Below are 22,432 nucleotides of genomic sequence, written 5' to 3'. Positions count from 1 at the left end.
TGCTGCAACAGTCCTAGGCTTGAAAAACTGTCATAGATCACTTTTTTCAGGGCCATTTGTAACTTTGAATGGACGCTAAATGAACTGTTGTTAGCCGAGGACTACCTATATCTGGAAAGATGATTTCGTTTCCTCAGGCAAATTATTTCCCCTCCTTGGAATAGCACAGTCCTTCTTGCCACCTTTTCTGGGAGCAGAACTTGGTATATGAATACACTCAGCATGGTTTCTGACCGGCTTCGCTTTGAGAAATGCAACTCCTCTTGGTAATTAGGTTGACAGATGTTATTACAGCATCAGGTTAAGCCACCTTTCTGTTTCCCTTCATCAAAGAATAGTTCCAAAGGCCTGGAATTGTGTTTCCCTGGGACGGACGTGAGAGGATTTGGAAGGAGTTGAAAGCAATCTAGTCTATATGCCACTTGGTCCCTATGGGAAGTTGTGTTCGAACTGAGACGTGGGTCTCAGATTTCATATTTCCATCTAGTTCAGATCTGTGGAGCTGACTTTCTTTTGAGACTTACAGGAAACAGTGCAGATGAGTAGAATCTGGATGGTTTGGGGTGGGGTGGACATTTGGGAGACAGCCTGGCCAAACCAACATCTAGGATCCGGAGCCAGGAAAGGCCAGTCTTGTTGGCTTGCAAGATTAGTTTGCTCTGGTACTGTTTTAAAGTATCAGGCTAAGGGAGCAGGAGATTGTGAGTTCAAGTCCTGCCTTAGCCATGAAAGCCAGCTGGGTGACTGGGTCACTCGCTCAGCCCAACCCACCTGACAGGGATGTTGTGGGGAAAATAGGAGGAGGAGGATGTGTTTGGTATGTTGACCACCTTGAGTCATTAGTAAAAATAATAAAGGCAGGATACAAACACATAAAAATAATTCCTTGTGAAGTCATTTAGACAGGAAAAGGCACAGATGTACAACTTTTGGTTAGATTGTGTTTGGGGAATGCAGACATTTACTTTTTATCACTGAGTTTGACCACTGACCCAGATGTTGTACTTCTGAGTCAAGTGGATTGTGATTCATCAAAACTGCAATAATATGTACAATCTTTAGGTTCCACTGTTGTCACAATTCCACTCATACATCATTCAAATGATGATCGCTGTTCTGGGGGTAAAGAGTCAACAGAGCAAAAATTGCATCAGTAAGAAGAGAAAGCAAAGGATAGGATTTAAAAAAAGGTTTACATACATCACCTGAATTAAAATTCTAGTTTCTAGTTTATTTATTTGTATGCCGCCCTTTTCCCTGGGGGGACTCAGGGCGGCTCACAATCAAAAGGAAGGGGGGGGGGGACAGACTTTTACATATAAGACAATACATGATTAAAACGCAACATTCATACCATTCGGGCGGGTTACAATCTTTAGCCCCAGGCCTGACGGGATAGCCAGGTTCTAAGGGCTGTGCGGAAGGTCTGGAGGGTGGTGAGGGTACGAAGCTCCACGGGGAGATCGTTCCATTGGGTCGGGGCTACCACCGAGAAGGCTCTCCTCCGCGTGGTGGCCAGTCAGCATTGGCCAGCGGATGGAACTCGGAGGAGGCCTAAACGATGAGATCTAATGGGTCGTGTGGAGGTGATCGGCAGTAGGCGGTCTCTCAAGTACCCAGATCCACTACCATGAAGGGCTTTATAGGTGGCAAGTAGCACCTATTAAGCAAGTAGCACCTATTTAGGTGCAAGTAGCACCTAAAAATTACATTAAGACTACTTATCGAAGTATGAGTATTAATCAACTTAATTCAGTATCTGCCTATTCAACAATTAAGTTTAGAATGGCTGCTGCCTATCATCACAGCTTGCACCATCATATATTTAATTTCTCTTTAAACTCTCTTCCATTCTCCCCCCCCCCCCCCCCAGTAATCCATAGCTTCCTTTTTCAAAGTAATCTTTCACATGTCTGATTCAGTGGGGTGAAATCTATAAAACTGGTATTATGTTTTCAAGGTGTTGTCACAGACTGTTGTTTTCAAAGAAACTGCAAAAGGGCTTTGTTTAAAAGAGTTTGAAGTTTTGAATGCAAATTTAAAGAGACCTTTGTGAACACCTCGGGAAAGCAGCAGATTTTGAAGTGCTAATAATCAAAATCGGGTTGACGGAAGGCAGTGTAAAGTTAGGCTGGCTGGGGAATTCTGGGAGTTGAGGTCCACACATCTTAAAAGTTGCCAAGTTTGTAAAGGTCTACCAGGCAGCTGCAACCCATCCCAGAGATAGTGAACATCCCTTGTGCATCAAATAAGATTGACCAGTCCAACATCTAGTATTCAATCCTGCGCATCTTCACACACAGGCAAGGAAAGAATTTAATACTTGGAAAGGTTCACCAGCCAGCACTAACAATCCTGGCTTAGATCAGAAACATACAATTTTGCCCACACCAATTTTGTGTGGCGTGTCAACGGTTGTGCTCCAAAAGGTAAGCAGGACCTGGTCCTCTTGTGCAGAGGGATTTAGGATTTTGTGTGTTTCAAAGAGGTGAAATTAAGCATTCAGAGCTCCTGCAAGGTTTAGGTCCCCAGGTTGATTCTTGATGGTCACAAAAGTGCATAAAGCTTCATAGGATTGAAATGGGGAGGGACAGGCCAGCTATTCTGGCAAAGTTAAGGACATAAAGGGACCAGATGCGGCCCTCCATGCCCCTTTTAAGAGCCGAGGTGGTGCAGTGGTTAAATGCAGCACTGCAGGCTACTTCAGCTGACTGCAGTTCGGCTGTTCAAATCCCACTAGGCTCAAGGTTGACTCAGCCTTCCATCCTTCCGAGGTGGGTAAAATGAAGACCCGGATTGTTGTTGGGGGCAATATGCTGACTCTGTAAACCGCTTAGAGAGGTATATGAAGCGGTATATAAGTCTAACTATTGCTATTGCTATTGCTTTCTTAGATGAATCAAAAAATCTTACAAAGGGATCCTTACTTCCAAAAGCCAGTTAAACAGATGGACTGCCAAGCAGTTCTATTCTCAGCTGTCAAAGTTGACTCAGCCTTCCATCCTTCTGAGGTCAGTAAAATGAGAACCCAGGTTGTTGGGGGCAATACGCTGACTCTGTAAACCATGTAGAGAAAAGTATCAAGCGGTATATAAATCTAAGTGCTATTGCTAGTCTTCGCACACCAACTATGGGAGCAACAAATTTATCGGGCAACCAAAATATACAACACAGCCTGCCGCTGACTTCCTGGCCCAGAAACCGCAGCAGTTCGTGTGAAACAAGCAAAATCCGAAGAAGAGGACCTAAGAGTCAGGTCAACTCCTTCGGAGGGCATCTCCCAGGGGGAATGTTTGCTCAGCCGTCCCGAAAGCTGCTTTCAATTTATCTTGCCGGAGCTGCGCTCAAGGCCAGTTCGCAAATGACAAGCGGAGTTCAGCAGCGACGGGAAGGAAGCCTCAACAGCTGGACAAAACTCCCGTGGATGCAGCCGGGGGAGCCGAGGCCGGGAACTCCTGGACTCTCCGCTGTTAACCCCCCAAGCTCTGGGTCCCATCCAAGACCGCTCGCCCTCCGCGGCTCCAGTTCGGCAACTGCGGCCGAGAGCCAGAGCCGAGAAGGAGGCGCTAGGGCCCCGCCGTGGCTGAGAACCGGGCCGGCCAGGCGGGCGAATCGAGGGGAGGGACCCGTCTTACGGCAGCCCCAGCCGCGGGATCCAACCCTCGCCTAGCAGCCCGGCAGCCGGACATCCTCGCCCAGCGACGCGCCGGTCCTCCCTGGCCATGCAAGGCGCAGCCCCAGCGGGGACAGACGAGCTCCGGGCAGGCGACGCGGCTCGGCCGGGGCTGCCTTCGAGCCGAGCGTGACGGCCGGGGAAACAAGCTGCGGGGACGGGCGGGCGCCTGTCGGAGCTGCTGAGGTCCCCGGAGCGCTCCGAACGCCGAAGGCTGCGGTGCGAGCAGGCGAGGATGGGCTGAGGATGGGCTGGCAGCCTCTGCCGTCGAGGATGCTCTGGACCGGCGCCCTGCTCCTGCTGGCGGCGCTGGGGGGCGCGGGCGGGGCGCGCAGTTGCCCCCTCCAGCTGCGGGGCTGCAAGTGCGTGGGCGAGAGGCCGAAGGGCTTGGCCCCGGCCAGGAAGCGGGTCAGCTGCAGCGGCGAGGAGCTGAGGGAGCCGCCGGCGCCTCGCTTGCTGCCCAACGATACCGTCACCCTGTGAGTAGCAGGACGAGGCTTGGGAAATGGGCGGGAGGGCTGGTGGCAGCCGATCCTGGCACTCTGCGCGCGCTCAGAGGCTACTCGTGCAAGCTGAGCCAACCCTCGCTCTTTGCAGCTGCCGAGGCGGATTTCGCGCTCTGCACGTGCTCAGAGTCTTATTGAAGGGGAGCTTTCCTGTTCTGTAAAGCCCGGGGCTCGAAGGGATGGGGTGGGAGCGGGTTTCAGGTAAGCCATCAGCGCGCCCCCCCCCCCGACGGACAGCGCATAGGAATCAGATCCCAATGCCCACCATCGAAACAAGGGCAGCGAAGTAGGACCGAGGTATCCTGAGACTCCCGCTCAGTGGATCTGTTGCTAAAGAGGCAGGATGCAGCCTGCAGAAACGCATTGGGCACCCTGGCTAGATTTGCTCGGCTCGTTAACACATCCTCCTGGTTGTGGGAATCAGCCACTCTAACACGGTAGTTCTGTAAACCGGGGTCCTAATACGCTTTGCTTGCCTAATTCGTTATGTGGGTCGGAGCTGGGGGTCTTGATTTTGATCAACTGGATGTAGGGATTAATAAATTGTGAGAATCTATCTTTTAAGTAATCCGCTCGGGTGCAAAGAAAACCCCATCTCTCTGCTAGGAAACCACTGCAAGCTCATGGGAGTTATAGTCCAAAACAGCTGGAGGCTGCCTCAGTTTAGAAACGGATTCGAGTATTTATGAATCCGATGCCATTTTATCCCACGTGTCAAGCATTGCCTTAAGCGCAGACATTAAGGAGTTTGAATTGGGGGAGGGGGCCCTACAGACGGCTGTACACGTGTCTTCCTATTAAAATGCATCAGGCCAGCCTTGCAGTGTTGCAGGGGAGGGGGAATCCGGTTCTGTGAATCCTAGACATCTGTCGTCCCCCCCCCCCCACACACACACTATCTGGTTGAGGATTTAGGTGAGAGAGGGAACCTGTAATTGAAAAAGTCGAAATAAGTGGAGGCTCCCCTTGTATATTTGAGGAGTTAACATAATTAGTCCCGATTTGCATACTTTCATTTTCCATTCCCTTCAACGGTTGGCTGCTGCCCCTCACTTCTGCGCAAGCGTCTTAAAATCTGCCCATTTAGGCTATTTTGTACATCTGTGGAAATCCATAGCAGTAAGGCTACAATCTTTTACATTTTTATTGAAAGTTTGTTATAGATCATAAAACTCTGTGTAAGTTCATGAAGAGGAAAGCAGTGCAAAAGGAAAGAAGAATAAAAGCAAGAGAGCAGGAAAATACAGAAAGAAATAGAAGTGTCTAATTTCTTTGAAGCAAATATAAATACAATCACAAAACTATTTCTTCCTTTGTGACCACAAAAGAAAGCTCATTCTTTGCTATAATCCAGCCTTTTTTCCCTCCGCATCAGAATCACAAATCATAAGTTCAGTTTCTTTCTGCTTTATGCAGAAAGTCTACAAGGGGTTTCCACTCAGCCATAAATGTAGATATTGTGTTTTTCCTCCCCGCTCTCTCTAATCAAAGACACTGATGCCATTATGAATGTGTTTCACAGAGATATTTTCCCAGTACAGCAAATGGACTTTTGGCAGATGGTTACTCTACGCATGTGCCAAAAGGCTCTGGATAAGCTAGCTGCAAGTTGCAAAGTTGGGGGGGGGGAAGGGTTGTGGGTGGCTGTGGGGGTCTGAGGTCTGGAGGGGAGACATCTGGGCTGAGTGAAACAGTTTCTAGCCTGGGAAAGGTTACAATGATTACTTGTCATGAATGAATTGGCTTAATAGAACTGGAAACATTGTAGCCCTGCTTTGCAGGAAAGAATTTAGGAAAAACAAAGCTGTCCAGGGAAATGGTAAAACTTTAAATATCTTTTCAGCTCACTATGAGAATTACAGATATGAGAGTATATAGAAGAGATATATAATAGTATTAATATTAGAGCAATCAATGATGCAATGTTAAGTATATTTTCTTAGTACTCGGGCAGAGTTGAAACGTGGCACGACATAAGCGCGAACGTCAAAAGCACGCCGACAAAACCGCAGCGCTAAAACCGCGATGTCAAAAGCGTGCGACAACAGCGCGCCGACAACAGCGTGCCGACAGAAGCGCGATTTAAGTTAAGGTAAGGTTTAGGGTTAGGTTTAGGGTTAGGTTTAGGGTTAGGTTTAGGGTTAGGTTTAGGGTTAGGTTCAGGGTTAGGTTCAGGGTTAGGGTTAGGTTTAGGGTTAGGTTTAGGGTTAGGTTTAGGGTTATTTTTAGGGTTATGTTACAGCGCGCTTCTGTCGGCGCGCTGTTGTCGGCGTGCTTCAGCTCTCATTCGTCGCCGCGGTTTTGATGGTGCGGTTTTGTCACCGTGGTTTAGTCAGACGCGCTTTTGTCGTTCGCGCATTTGTGGTGGAACCGAGTTGAAAGCCTTTATTTCTCATTGTGTGTTTAACTGTATTGGGTTTTGCCCTCAATGAGCTAATCAATAAAGTAGAAAGAAAATAAAATGCAACTTGAAGGGGCTGGTGTAAGGGTCCACCAACTTCAATTAGGATAGAGTTGGAGGAGACCTTTGAGGTCTTCTAGTCCAACCCCATCCTCAAGCAGGAGACCCGATCCCAGTGATGGCGAACCTATGGCACAGGTGGCATGCGAAGCCATCTCTCTGGGCACACGAGCCGTCCTCCAGGTCAACTCTACTGCACACACGCCTCCCACCGGCCAGCTGATTTCCGGGTCTTTGCTGGGAGACGAGTGCACATGCGCCGGGGGTGTGTGTGCAGGGGGCATTGCAACCTCAAGTGGCTGAAGTGCCCATGACTTCTGAAGCCCTTCCACTGGTTAATTGTCTTCGCTGATGGGAAGTTTATCCTTAATTCCGGGATTGCTTCTCTCTTTGATTAGTTTCCATCTGTTGTTCCTTGCCTTGCCTTCTGGGGCTTTGGAAAAATAAATCGATCCGTTCTTCATTGCATTTAATGGTTGGTCTGTGAAAGAAAAATGGTTTGCATCCTGGATGCTTTTTCACTTAATCCGGAGTTGGCAAAATGTAGCCCTCCAGATGTTATTCAGCTCCAACCCTTCATTTCTCCCTGTTGATTGTGCTGGCTTTGATTGGAGCTCAACATCTAGAACAGTGTTTCTCAACCTTGACAACTTGAAGTCCTGTGGACTTCAACTCCCAGAATCCCCCAGCCAGCATAGCTGGCTGGGGAATTCTGGGAGTTGAAATCCACACGACTTCAAGTTGCCAAGGTTGAAAAACACTGATCTAGAAGGCCACATCTTAATCTAAACTGGCCTGCAATGCCCTCTTCTCAGGAACACAGGACTCTGCATGTGTACAGAGATATTCTGACACACTTCCATGTGTGCTTTGCTGAAGTATGGGTCCAGTTACTACTCTGTTATTTGTTCTTTTTGGGAGTGTTTTGAGAAAAGTAAAAAAAAACACTTTTTAAAAAAACATAGCCTTCTGCCCATAAAAGCAATTTGATTTTGCTGGCAAGTTTTAATGATAATGACCCATATCCTGAGTAATTCTTTGATTACACATTGGCTTGGATGCTGGGATGCTTTTTGCCATTTTATGGTGTCTTCATTGTTTATCTTTACTATCATGTGTAGAGTATTTATTTTTGAGTTGATTATAATTTGAAAGAGTTGCTGACTGGAATGGGCCAGCTCTCATAGCATGTAGTCCAGGAATAAATTAAGGAAATAAATACATGGATAATTTTTCATAAATGCAGGATGCAAGATATATATGTAGTTATTTATCAGCACAAATACAACACAAATGTAACAAAGGCAACAGTAAAAATATTTGGTTTCTGTCTGGATGGTCTCTTGTGACGAGCCGATAGACAGAGAACGGAAACAGTAGGCTTCCTCCCATATTTGGGCATACCAGGGGTTGTGACACTAAATACATACCTATTTCCCTGGCTCAGCTGATAAAGGAGGAGAACCTTGTGGCTTAGTGGTTAACACATCTGCCTAATATGTAATACAGCCCAGGTTCGAATCCCAGTAAGGGTATGGCTAGCTGATGAGAGCTAAATAGCTTGAAATAGATCTATACTAGTCTCCCTTTATTTATTTATCAGCACAAATACACTATATATATATATATATATATATACTTAAAGTCACAACCCCTGGTATGCCCAAGTGTGGGAGGAAGGTCACACTTCCACTCTCTGTCATTAGGCTCGTCACAAGAGTCCATCCAGACAGAAACCCAATATTTTTACTGTTGCCTTTGTTATATTTGTGTTTTTATTTGTGCTGATAAATAAATAAAGGAAGACTAGTATAGATCTATTTCAAGCTATTTAGCTCTCATCAGCTAGCCATATCCTTACTGGGATTCGAACCTGTGCTCTATTGCCTCCCAGGCAGGGAGTTAACCAATAATGTTATATTTATGCTTTAAATATATACCTTTCACCCTGGCCTGGCTGATAAGGAGTCGAGCTCTGTAGCTCAATGGTTAACACATCTGCCTAAGAGGCAATAGAGCACAGGTTCGATCCCCAGCAAGGGTATGGCTAGCTGATGAGAGCTAAATAGCTTGAAATAGATCTATACTAGTCTCCCTTTATTTATTTATCAGCATAAATATAACAAATGCAACAAAAAAGGCAACAGTAAAAAAAATATTGGGTTTCTGTCTGGATGGTCTCTTGTGATGAGCCGAAGGACAGAGAGTGGAAGTGTGACCTTCCTCCCATATTTGGGCATACCAGGGGTTGTGACTTTAAATATATATATATATATATATATATATATATAGATAGATAGATAGATAGATAGATAGATAGATAGATATAGATATAGATGATATAGATATAGATATAGATATAGATAGATAGATAGATAGATATAGATATAGATATAGATTAGATATAGAGATAGAGATAGAGATAGAGATAGAGATAGATAGAGATAGAGATAGAGATAGAGATAGAGATTATAGATATAGATATAGATATAGATATAGATATAGATATAGATATAGATATAGATATAGATATAGATATAGATATAGATAGATAGATATAGATTAGATAGAGATAGAGATAGAGATAGAGATAGAGATAGAGATAGAGATAGAGATAGAGATAGAGATAGAGATAGAGATAGAGATAGATAGATAGATAGATAGATAGATAGATAGATAGATAGATAGATAGATAGATAGATAGATATATTATATGTAATACTAGCTCATTGGACAGTCTCTGCACTATTAGATAAAGCTCAGCACAGAGTTTTGAGGGACGTTGAGGGTTATTTCAGCCATCTGATGTGGCTAAGAGTTCATTTGAAACTCTCCAGTCATAGTGTGATATTTTAATCATTTTATACCATTTATTCCAATTAAAGAAAATGTGTCTTTCTCTGCCCGCCCACCCACCCTTGGCCTTTTCCTTATTTTTTTCCCCCCACAGCCACATTTTTTTTTGTTTTTGTTGAAAGGCTAATCCTCACTATGTGCTGTTAACTCTTTGGATGATTCAATTTTCATAACAAGCATTCTGAAAATGATAAATAAGCATTCTGAAAATAAGAATGGCCTACATGGCCTAGGACCCGGATATCTGCGAGACTGTCTTCTGCCACATACTTCCTAACGACCGATAAGATCGCACAGGGAGGGCCTTCTCCGGGTGCCGTCAGCCAGACAATGTCGGCTGGCAATTACCCGGGGGAGGGCCTTCTCTGTAGCCGCTCCGACCCTCTGGAATAAACTGCCCCCAGAGATCCGGACCCTACCCACTCTCATGGCCTTCCGTAAGGCTCTTAAGACCTGGCTATTCCGGCAGGCCCCGGGCTGTTGAACTCACGATTGAGTTCCAGCCCCGATCAGACTGGGTGTATGTTGTGGTCTTTTTAATCTATGTTTTTGTGCTTTTAACTTCTATTTTTAAATGTATTGTTGTAAGCCGCCCGGAGTCCTTCGGGATTGGGCGGCCTATAAATTTATTAAACATCAACATCAAACATAATAGAGGTGGAGATCCAAAGACTGGGTGTAAATCTCCTCCATATCTGAGCGGTCCTGTTTGGCCACCCAAACTCTCTCCTTGTTTGCTACTGCAATTCACTACAGATAGTCTTCATTCATTTGGAAGTTAGAATGGCACTGGAAAAAGTGGCTTATGGCCATTTTTCACACTTACGACCAATACAGCATCTCCATGGTCACATGATCAAATTTCAGATGCTTGGCAACTGGCAAATATTTATGACGGTTACAGAGTCCCGGGGTCACATGATTTCCTTTTGCAACCTTCTGACAAGCAAAGTCAATGGGGAAGCCAGATTCACTTAGCAACAGTGTTACTAACTTAAACCTTAAATCAAGTTTATTGCAGTCAAAGACCAGAGATGAGAACAAATAAAAGCACTCCAGGAATAGCCAGTTAAAAATTCTACAATAACATCATGGATATTATAGTATAGTTAGGCCATGTGTAACTGACAGGTTGGATGCCAAATCGTAATTTTAATATAGATTTTGTGTGTTATTTATTTTATTGTAAAAATTTTAACTAGATATTCCTTGAGTGTTTGGCTTTGTTGTTGTTGTTCTGGTCTCTGGCCTTTGTAATAAAACTTGATACTAACTTTAAAACAACACTGATTCACTTAACAACTCTGGCAAGAAATGACATAAGATCTGGCAAATCACTTAACAATTGTCTTGTTCAGAAATTGATTTTTTGGGGGGGAGGGCACTATTGTGATTGTAATTTGAGCGTGGCACAACAAAACCGCACTCGTCAAAATAGCGGTGATAAAACCGCATCGCTAAAGCCGCGACGTCATCACCGCGCGTCATCACCGCTGCGACAACAGCACGGCGACAGAAGGGCGCTTTAAAACAGCGCGGCGGCAGAAAGCCAATTTAAATTAAGGTAAGGGTTAGGATTAGGTTTAGGGCTTTGCTTTAGGGTTAGGTTTAGGGTTAGGTTTAGGGTTAGGTTTAGGGTTAGGGTTAGGGTTAGGGTTAGGGTTAGGTTTAGGGTTAGGTTAGGCTGAGTGCTTCGGAAGGCGCGGATTTGCCCCCGCGCTTATGTCAGCGCGGTAAGGTCACATTTGCTTTAGCGATTCGGACGGCGCGGATTAGCCCTCACGCTTATGTCTTCGCGGATAAGGGCTTCGCGGTATTGTGGTGGAACCTAATTTGAGGACAACCTGTATTACAGTTTCAATGCCATCCTAACCTCCTTGGGGTGGGGCGAGAGGAGAGGTCAATCATTGCATTTTAAATGTTTAATGGTGGATCACTGCACTATTCCAGAGAGTGTGGCTGCAAACGCCAGAGATGTGCCTGAAGCCTTTGGACTGTGCTTAAAGATTATGCTTTTATGTGTTGGCTCTCTCCCTTTTTGAAATCTGAGGATTGTGCATAATCCATGTCCAAAAAACACGTTTCTTGCTGCTTTTTGCAAAAACTGGACAGGCCAGGGAGGGGCGGGCAAGCCTCTTTTCATAAAACTCTAACCTTTGTGCCAATTTTCTTTTAATGGAGGAAAGAGAGCTTATGCCAGCAAGTCCCCTTGTGTGCTTATTTTCAGTGCATTTGTAACCTTCAAGGGAAATATTGCAGCTGACTTCTGGCACCAGACAGCAAACTCAGCTTGATGCATGGAAAGTTAATACATTCAGGAGCAAAACTTGGAAAGCGGGGGGAGACATTCCTGACTTTCGCAGCTTGCTAATGAGGCCGCAGGATTCAAACAAGGCTCCAAGTTATATAGTGGAATGTTATCACGGAGTCTGTAAAATTGGATCTCAGCTCAACAGGATATCCAGAAGTCTCTTCCTGAAACAAAAAAAGGCTCCCCATGCCAGATGTGATGTAAAAAGCTTGCTTAAGAATAGGGTTGCAGCTCAACCCTTGAGATTGTTTCTGCGCAGGGTTGCATGGCCTGGAGCATAGTTGGAAAGCACAGTGCACATCCCCCTTTCAGATGGTCAAGTTCAGCTCTGCTTATGGTTCTTTGTTACTGTCTTTTTTTTAATTGCATCTTTCCAGCAGAAAGGCCTTCCCCAAACGGTTGGGAAAATTTAGCTCAGTCAAGGAGCATTTCCGCAGATGAATAACGTAATTGGAAGGGACTTTGGAGGTCTTCTAATCCAATCCCCTGCTCAAGCAGGAGACCTATACCATTCCAGTCAAGTGGCTGCCCAGTCTCTTCTTAAAAATCTCCAGTGATGAAGCAACTACAACTCCTGAAGGCAAAGCCGTTCCACTGGTTAATTCCGTTCACTGTTAGGACGTTTCTCCTTAGCAATAGCAGTTAGACTTATACACCGCTTCATGGGGCTTTCAGCCCTCTCTAAGCGGTTTACAGAGTCAGCATATTGCTCCCAACAATCCGGGTCCTCATTTTACCCACCTCGGAAGGATGGGAGGCTGAGTCAACCTTGAGCCGGTGAGATTTGAACAGCCGAACTGCAGAACTGCAGTCAGCTGAAGTAGTCTGCAGTGCTGTACTCTAACCACTGCGCCACCTCGGCTCTCCTTAATTCCAAGTTGCTTCTCTCCTTGATTCAGTTTCCATCCATTGTTCCTTGTCTTGCCTTCTGGTGCTTTGGAAACTAGGCTGTCTCCCTCTTCTTTGTGGCAGCCCTGAAAATATTGAAACACTGCTATCATGTCACCTTTTCACAAAGGAGAAAGCTGTTTAGCTTCAAGGCTGTATCTCTACTCCAGAATTTGCCTTGTAATTTTTCATGTTTTCTGCCCTCTGTTTTTTGTTTTTGTTTTTTGTCCCATTTGCAGGATGGTGGAGAATGACTTTTCAATTTCTATTCAGGATGACTTGGGGGCAGCTCTATTGCAAAAGGACAAAAGAGGATCCTCCTTCTGGCATGTTTTCTGTTATTCCTATCAACCTCTAGCTTCTCTGGCTGTTCACATTTCTGCACCTGAAAAGGTGTGTTGTTGCTTTGGGGTTGAAGTCATGAAGGCTGGATGGAGAAGTGCTATTATGAAATGCAGGCAATTCCCCAATTTCCTTTAACCTAAGAATTAAATAAGGGCATGAAGACCCAGCCTCTATTTCTCTTCTGAAAAATACATACACACCCTTCTTTTTCTTTCAATCAAAGAAGAACAGCCGGGGGAAAATGCAAGAGATGTTTTTGGCACGGCACAAAATTCTTTTCCATATCAGAAAGAAGTAAGCCCCATTAAACTCAAGCTGTGTTAGAACATGAGCAGAATGTTCAGGAATTTTAAAAGTCATCAGATAACCAAGTTTGGGTCAGTGTTTTAGTTCAGGAAACAAGTCAAATCAGCTTGTATTGGAATTTGCACAGATTAAATTCCTTCACCATCCCTATAGGTCAGGAGTTGTCAACATTTTGGACAAAAATAAGCACACAAAAAGTGTGGGACTAGGATTTCTATTTTTCCTTGTTTTTTGGGGTGGTGGTGATGAAATGAGGTATTTCTTATAGTAAGCCTTTCAAGATTTTTGAAACAAAAATCTTGAAACAAAAATTTCAAGATTTTCATTACAGTCTTGGTGTGTTTTTGACATCGGCTTGAAAGCAAAGGGTGTATCAGATTTTTGGTATTTATAATAAAAGGGTTCTGGATGCCACTGAAAAGGGATTCAAAGCCTGCAAGTTGTCCAGTGCCCACCCCTGTCTAGGTTAATAACTTTCAAAAGTTTGAAATTGTTTTTGGGAAGCTGAGAGATCACAGAACCTTATTTCCAAGCCATTATACTTGGGCTTGCATTCATTACATCCAAGTGTTTCAAGGTGCTTAAATTAGCTTTTATAGTCCTTAGTATATGATTTTTATCTTGTGGGCTGGCTTGGACATTATTTTGTATTCTTACAGACAGCAATTTCAATCCAAAGATGGCATGTTGAAAGAAGATGAAAGTATGGGAAAAGGAGGAGGAATGAAAGGGAAAAGGAAGGGGAAGGGGAGGAGGAAAGGAAAGGAAAAGGAGAGAAAGGAAGGAAGGAGGAAGGGAGGGATCAGGTCTTTGATTGCTGCTCAAAACTGAGCATGAATTTATACAGTGTGAGGCCAGTGGCTCTCTTCCTTCTGCAGCACTGCTGGTTCCATGCTTGTGTTTGCAATATTTTAGTGTGTTCTTTGAGAACACATCTGCACCTATGTTTCTGCAATCCATATAGTAATATAGTGATCCTAATCATCATTCAGGCTAGATTTTGGTGCCTTTTCTTGAGTACAAGATGAGATGATTTCCTAAAAAAATATATTTAGGCTCTGAGTTTTATTATTGCAAAAAAGCTAAGAATGCTGATTCAAGCATTTCTCAGTCACTCAGCAGCCTTTTTCTAGTGCACTGGTTTTTACATCTAGAAATAGCAATAGCACTTAGTCTTATATACCACTGGCTCTCTTTAAGCAGCTTACAGAGTCAGAATTTTGCCCCCAACAATCTGGGTCCTCATTTTACCAACTTTGGAAGGATAACTACTGTGTCACCGTGGCTCCTAGCAACTGTTTCTTGCTTCATGTGCCATGAAATGCTCAAGGAGGTATGCATAAGACACTTCCCTCTAACTTTATCTACCAAACAATCCTATGATGTAGCTTAGTCTTGAGAAAGATTAACCAAAGCTAGCTACCTGTATGCTGTCGAGGTTAAAATGCTGGTCTATGAACAAGGTGTCCTAGTTTAAATTCTATAACACGTTGTTCATAGGCCAACATTTTAACCTTGACAGCATACAGGTAGTGAGCAGGGTCTGCTGCCTATTGCTCCAATTGTGCTGAATTGGCAGGATCTATCTTGGCATTCATTAACAAGATTCTAATCCCCTCCTTTCCTGGTTGACCTCTGTGCTAATAGCTTGATGGAAAAAGTACTATATTCCTAACAAGAGACAGATAGCTGTCTAAGGTCAGAGCTAGTTGTGTTCCCTTCTCATGAAGGAGTTCAAACCTTTTCCAGATGTGGAAATTGTGAGCTGCCCTGATTTGTTCCTGTAACACGATGGCTTAGAAAATCACATATTTTCTGAGGGGTACAAATCTAGAGGTTGGGGGGGGGGAGAGAAAGGCAAAATTGCAGTGTACTACTTCTGTTCCAATTTTTCTGACCTCTTGGCTACAATTTATTTTCTTGTTCCAATTTATTTTCCTTCTGCCTAGTCTCTTCTTGACATGTTTCCAATGTTTTATTCTCATTGTTTATTCCCTTACAAGCCTGATTGTTCCTCTGTTCCCCATCTAACTTTTGATTGAGGAGAAGGGTTGGTCATTGACTCTCATCGAATATAGCCAGTTTGGTCTCGTAGTTAAGGTATTTGACTAGAAACCAGGAGACTGTGAGTTCTGATTCCACCTTAGCTGTGAAAACCAGCTGGGTGACTTTGGGCCAATAATCAGGAGGCTCAGAGTTCTAGTCCCATCTTAGACATGAAAGCCAGCTGGATAACTTTGGGCCAGTCATTCTCTCTCAGCCTGACTCACTTCCCAGGGTGGTTGCAGGGAAAATAGGAGGAGAAAGGAGTAGGTGCCTTGAATTACTTATAAAGCAATAAGGGCAGGATAAAAATGTAATAAGAACAAATAAATAATTGTCAAAGAGTTTCTATTGGGCAGGCATTTGATGCTCACTGCAGTTCTATGGTTGCTTAGGTGGTCCTTGAGAGTGTCTCATCTCCATTTTGCTGACTGTATCTCCCATTCCAACAGTTCTTGCTGACTTGAGTCTTTATTATTTACTACTATTCTTTTTCGATCCATCTGGAGAAAGACTGGATGCTCTTGGAGGTCAAAGTGCTGCAGACAGCAAGCTTTGATAGTAGCTGACTCAGCACCCTCTTGCATCAAGCCTCAAGAGCAACACTTTTTCCCATCACCGCATCAATGCTCTACTCAGTTATGAAACTCACCATTGATCTTGTAACCCCAGGACAGTGGTGGGTTTCAAAAAATTTTTAGAACCTCTTCTGTAGATGTGGCCTGCTTTGTGGGAGTGGCTTGCCAGCCATGTGACCAGGTGGGAGTGGCTTGGCAGTCATGTGACTGAGTGGGCGTGGCCAACTTGCAAAATGTGGTGAAACTCACTTAACAACGCTCTTGCTTTGCAACCAAAATGTTGGCTCAGATAATCTGGCATTTGAAGAACACAAGTCTTAAAGCTGTCAAGTTACAAGACCCTCGCACCCTAACCCTTTAGAAAAAAAACCCCAGGGGTGTTCAAACTTGACAGCTTTAAGACTTGTGGACTTCAACTCCCAGAATTCCTCCTCTCGCTCTTCATCTTGATGATGTGTGGACGGGCGGGGGGAAGGAGCTGGAACCGGTTCTCAACGGCACAGTAGATTTGTGGAACCTCTTCTATAGAAGAGGTTAGAACTGGCAGGAACTCACCCCTGCTCCAGGCTCACGAACACTGTCAGGAATCCTAGCCTAACCTTTTCTTGATTCCCTGGGGCTCCTGGCTGGCATTGACAGCTGTAGCAAGTATCCTGCCTCCTGCCATAAGGATTAAATCAGGTGTGCCATTGGAGACTGATGCTCAGAACATCCCATTCAAAAGGATGTTGAGTAGGGAAACCAGGAAGGAGTTATGATGACATGGGACCATCATTGCATTGGGGGCACCACTTTCTTCCCCTGCTGTTTTCAGTATCCAAAATAGTGTGGGTATTATCCAAAGGTGCCTAGTTGTAGGAAATGACCAGACTGAGCCTGAGGGAAGGGTCAAACATGTCATCAGTCATAAGTCTCTTCACATCCACAAGAGATCTAAGTCCAGCTCACCTTGAATATTCTTAACCTTCATTAATTTCCCTTGACCGTTAGTAGTTCAGATTCTTGTAGAGAGCTTAAACTTATAAAATAAATATTTACACATACTGTATTTGAACTGCCTGAATCTCCTGATTTGCCTCATGCTCTACATTGGGTAGACTTGTATTAATAGCAATAGCAATAGCAGTAGACTTATATACCGCTTCATAGGGCTTTCAGCCCTCTCTAAGCGGTTTACAGAGAGTCAGCATATTGCCCCCAACAATCTGGGTCCTCATTTTACCCACCTCGGAAGGATGGAAGGCTGAGTCAACCCTGAGCCGGTGAGATTTGAACCGCTGAACTGCTGATCTAGCAGTAGCCTGCAGTGCTGCATTTTAACCACTGAGTATGTTACTCTTTCCTCAGCATCCTGGTGGAAGAAAATCTAGGTGTGCAAATAAAGTGTTGGATTACAACAGGAGCAGGAATTATTATGGTGGTGGTTGAGGTTGAGGTTTATTGGATTTATATGCCTCCCTTCTCCCAAGGACTCAGGGCGGCGTACAACATAAAAGAAAACACATATTACAAAAATTAAAAGGGACTGAATAAAGTATCCAAAAAACCCCAATTGATATTTACAATAAAATTTTAAAAATTAAATTAAAATTTTATGGTCCTTGTTGTCATTGTAATGATGTAATTTTAGGTGCAAGAAAGATAAGGGACTTTTATTACTTTTCTCCCTTCTTTGGTATGCTGTGGGAACCAGCTCTGAAAGTGACTTTGTGCCTTTCATGTGTGGTTGAAACTTGAGGGGGTAAGCAACCTGAATAACTTTTGAGTAACTTTGGGGGCTGTAGTCCAAAGCTGCTGGAGGGTTTCCAAATCCTGGATTAGTGAATCTATTGTAAACTATGATTTGGGAGCTGGCTTGTTTCCAGAAAACATTGTAGCAGCAGTTTGGTTTTGGCTAGCATAACAAGCTGTGGTTAGTCCATGATGAAACTCTGGAAACTCTTTCTCTGAATGTTTTGAGAGGAAAGAGAAAAAATAGATCAACATTTCAGTACATTAAACATTATAGCAATAGCAGTAGACTTATATACCGCTTCATAGGGCTTTCAGCCCTCTCTAAGCGGTTTACAGAGAGTCAGCATATTGCCCCCAACAATCTGGGTCCTCATTTTACCCACCTCGGAAGGATGGAAGGCTGAGTCAACCCTGAGCCGGTGGGATTTGAACCGCTGATCTAGCAGTAGCTTGCAGTGCTGCATTTAACCACTGCACCACCTTGGCTCATTAGCTTGTTTCATGTGAATATTAGGCAAGGCTCCTTAAAGAATTAATAATTAATAATGTGATTGGGTTGGAGTTAGTGTATTGTATGAATCTAGCTATTGTGGTTAGTCAACTGCGGGTTAAGATTTAGGGGGAGAAGGAGTCCACAAATACTTAGAATATGCTTTTGCATCCTGGATAAGCCCTGTGCTTTCCACACTGGATAAATTTAAAAATGCACAATCTCCATTTCAATTTGGCTATTATGCCTTTCCTGATTCTGTTTCACTTGATATGCTTACAAATATCAGAAACATAATATAGTTGAGTTGTGTATTATTTCCTCAGATCAATCTCGAACTCATTGTTCCACAAAGGAGATGTGGTGTAGCAAGTTTGCTAACTAGGATTCAGTAAAAGTAACTGAAAATATACATAGTGTTGATTTTCTGTGCCCTATGACATTTTATAAACCATCCATCAAAAGTAGCCGGTATGATACACACACCCCCACACACACACTGGTAAACAACTTTGTTTTAAGGATATATGCTGTGATTTTAATGTTGTTTTCAAACAGTTTTCAAGCTTTCCTAGAAATACTCTTTATTGGAATGCTTGGCATGAGAAAATTGGTATTCTATATTTCAATGGTGTTTAGATTATAAAGAAAAAAACCATAGTAACATGGTAATTTTGGTAGATTCACCATTTGCAGTTCCAATGTCTTTGTTTAGACTTTACTAAAAACAATACTGAATTATAGTAGAATAAATTTGAGCCTGCCTGGAAAGTTTTATGGATGATTGCATGTGTTTTCTACAATTATTGTCTCGGGAAGAGGGAGGAAGGAAGGAAGGAATGGGTTTTCTATTCATTTTCACTGCCTAATTTATTGAATATTGTGTTTGTTTGTTTATGTTTTCGTTAACTTTATATGGCATTTTCTTTTTTTTTTAAAAAGGTCAAAATATTCTTCTTGCTACCACATCTGAAATGATCCAAATAGGTTGATGGCAGGATCAGCCCGTCTCTTCATGCAGAACTCTATCTGTAGCTTCTAAACATGTGCTTTTAATTATTGCAGATTAAACAATAACAACAACAACAACAGAAAGAGCTGAAAAAAGAGAAGCCCCTCCCTCTCTTTTTCCTTTCAGCTCCATATTCTGCTGCAAAAGAACCCCCCTTCTCTTTTTTTCTGCTTTCAACTCCATATTTTGCTGTAAGAGAAGCTCTCCCTTCCTCCCCTCCCCCTCCCCTCCTCCTCCTCCTTCTGCTTTCAGCTTCATATTCTGCTGTAAGAGTAGCGCCCCCCCTTTTTTTCTTCTGCTTTCAGCTCCATCCTCTGCCATCAGTGGTGGCAAGTTGGTAGGAATCAACTTTAGAGGTGAGAGTGGAGGTTTCCTGCACTTCTCCATCCTTTCTGACGGAGAGAAGGCATTCCAACCACCCCCATCGCTTTTTGGGGTCAGCTCCGAGGAAGTTTATTGTTTTAGCAGCCCCGTTTCTGGAACTGTTATTTATTCAAGTGGATTCCAGCACGCTTGAGAAAATAATCGTGTGTTTTCCTTTCAGCTCCTAGTTTGAGATTAAAGAAAGAAGGAACATTCCCTAGCAAATGAGCTCAGCTGCGTGATAGGCTGGTGGTCATTCCTAGAACTCTTCTAGCAGAGCCATAGGAGCTTTTGTGCCTAGCAATTAAGTGGCATTAGCTTCAAGCTGCTGGAAATGGGAGGTGACTCAGTGTGAAGATTGTGTTGCTTGTAAGGGATTGGCTCAAGGCGGGCAGCAATGCTACATCAGCATCCTTTAGTGGCTCTGGTCAAATCTAATCTAACGGCTTGCCTGCCAAAGTTTTGGGTGCTCCATCACTGGGGGTTTTCAAGAAGAGGTTGGACAGCCATTTGTCTGGAATGGTCTATGCCTCTATGGTCTCCTGCTTGAGCAGGGTATTAGACTAGAACAGGGGTCTCCAACCTTGGCAACTTTAAGCCTGGCAGACTTGGGCAAAGCTGACTAGGGAATTCTGGGAGTTGAAGTCCACCGGTCTTAAAGTGGCCAAAGTTGGAGACCCCTGGACTAGAACACCTCCAAGGTCCCTTCCAAACTGTTGTTCTACTTTCTAATCCAGGATTAGGGTCCGCTGTCCGCAGCATGCCAGAAACCACGCCCCCCCCCCCCATCTGTGGGATGCAGGCAGCACATGAAACCATGCCCCCTCTGGTCCATGGAAAAACCTCTCTCCACGGAACCAGTCCCTGGTGCTCAAAAGGTTGGGGGCCACTGTTCTAATCTGCTGCTAGGGGAATGTCCCAAAGGTGCATTTGTTTCAAAAGCAACTGGTTTTTCTTTAAGATGTTTTGCTTCTCATCCAGGAGTTCTAACTAACTGGTGTGGAAATCAAGTTAGTTAGAACTAAAGAAGCTTCTTGAATGAGAAGCAAAATGTCTTAAAGGAATATTAGCAAGTCAAGTTGCCTTTAAAATAAAAATGCCCTTGGGACCATCATGATCTGGAATGAATGAGAATCTCCATGTGGACATTTACCAGAGAAATCCTAATGACCCTTCATTTGGCTGAACAAGTCGCTCAGTGGTGGCTTTCAAAAATTGTTTGAACCTACTCTGTGGGTGTGGCCTCCTTTGTGGGAGTGGCTTGCCACCCATGTGACCGGATGGAAGTGGCTTGCCACCCATGTGACCGGATATGAAGATGCCGACGACACTTGACAGAACCACCTTAAATTACCTCACACACAGCACTGGCATGCATAAGAATATGATGTAAACTTGTTTTTTTAAAGGCATCTTTGGTTTGCGTTAAAACAACTTCAACACACGCAATGTTCTGATTGCCCCACAAATGCAGTAGTCATCCTTACCTTTCACAGAGGCATTGAGTTTTATAAATATGAGCATGATAGTGTAGAATAATCATATCCAAGGACCAGTGGTGGGTTTCAAAGAATTTTGGAACCTCTTCTGTAGGTATGGCCTGCTTTCTGGGTCCACTGGTAGAAACTCTTCTAACCGGTTCAGTAGATTTGACGAACTGGTTCTACCGAATAGGTGTGAACTGGTAGGAACCCACCTCTGAAGTCGCTCGATGACACTTCTAACCTTTAGAATCTTCTGGGGCTTTTTTTCTTTCCTTCTGACTTCATCTGTTACTGTTCATGTTTCCCAGAGGTGACCATAAGATTGGTTAATACCAATCCTGAAGTATCTGGTAGGGCATTCTATTGGAAATGGCTTCTTTCTTGCTTGTTTGATCCTATCTGTCCTCTGGCATACCACAGATTCTGAGCATCTCTGATGGCCTTTCAGAACCCTCAGAAATCAGCTTGTGGCTCTTCTTCTGGATCAAAGCCCTCCTCGTGTTCTTTTTTGCAGCAGCAAATAAAATTTAGAAATGCAAAGCATCTATCTAGATGATGGTTAGTAATGTGGTTGTCCCAAAGAGGAGGGCTGAGTAGGATGAAACTAGCTGACCGAGGCAAATATTTCATTTTTAACCACTTCTTGGGCAAGAATCCTAGTGAGGTTTTTCCATCTTAATGTGGGGCCATGCATTCTGGACAAGTTATTATTAGTTAACTTAATCTGTATACCCCAGAATCTGTGGGCATCATTTTCCCCAAAAGCCCAAACAGTCTCCTGTCCCAAACCAAGATGAAGCTATTTTAAAAACATGTATTACCTTCAGTGGTAGGAAGAGAGAAAGAACCTTGGCTCACAAGAGAGCTGTGTGACTGAAATAAACCTTTGGGGTCACAATTTCTTACTTTTTTTTTTTTACTTCCAATAACAGAACATGGAGAAGCTGAGCTGAAAGAAGTTGTGGTCCCAATAATGAAGTGCCTGGGGACTCCCATCTGGAGTCTAATGTATCTCCTGAGATATGCTGGGCAAGATTGCTAACATTTTGGCCTGATTGCAAGATGGCCAACATTCTTTCTAGCACAATAAATAAAGCTGAATCAATTGCACTTTCCATTGTCATCCTACAATGGCAGCAAATTGGGGGGGGGGGGGAACTATATGAATACCTGAAATTTTGTGCCATATATACTTGTAGGTAAGCTAAGACTTTTAGGTTCAGAAATGTACCCAAGAATTTGAGGTCAGTTTATCTGCAGGATGGCCTATTTGGGAATATATAAATAGTCCCCGACTTACAACAGTTCATTTACTAATCATTCAAAGTTCCAATGACATAATTTTTCACGCTTATGACCAGTGGTGGGTTTCAAATTTTTTT

The 22,432-nt window shown here is 43.7% G+C and overlaps 1 protein-coding gene across 1 annotated transcript in view; it reads left to right on the top strand.

The window, feature by feature from the left end:
- Window positions 1-3,688: 3,688 nt before the first annotated feature.
- Window positions 3,689-22,432, top strand: part of ADGRA2 (adhesion G protein-coupled receptor A2) — a 101,003-nt gene continuing 82,259 nt past the window's right edge. The window contains exon 1 of the mRNA XM_087706233.1: window positions 3,689-4,152. Within this exon, the coding sequence (XP_087562359.1) occupies window positions 3,920-4,152 (233 nt within the window). The 5' untranslated portion in view covers window positions 3,689-3,919. The remainder of the gene's footprint in view (window positions 4,153-22,432) is intronic.

This window comes from Thamnophis sirtalis, unplaced genomic scaffold (genome assembly GCF_051295495.1).
Source record: "Thamnophis sirtalis isolate CommonGarterSnake01/CBP01778 unplaced genomic scaffold, rThaSir2_p1.2 scaffold_2, whole genome shotgun sequence".
NCBI lineage: Eukaryota > Metazoa > Chordata > Lepidosauria > Squamata > Natricidae > Thamnophis > Thamnophis sirtalis.
Note: the sequence above shows the minus strand (reverse complement) of the source record. Positions and strands in the feature narration are given on the sequence as shown.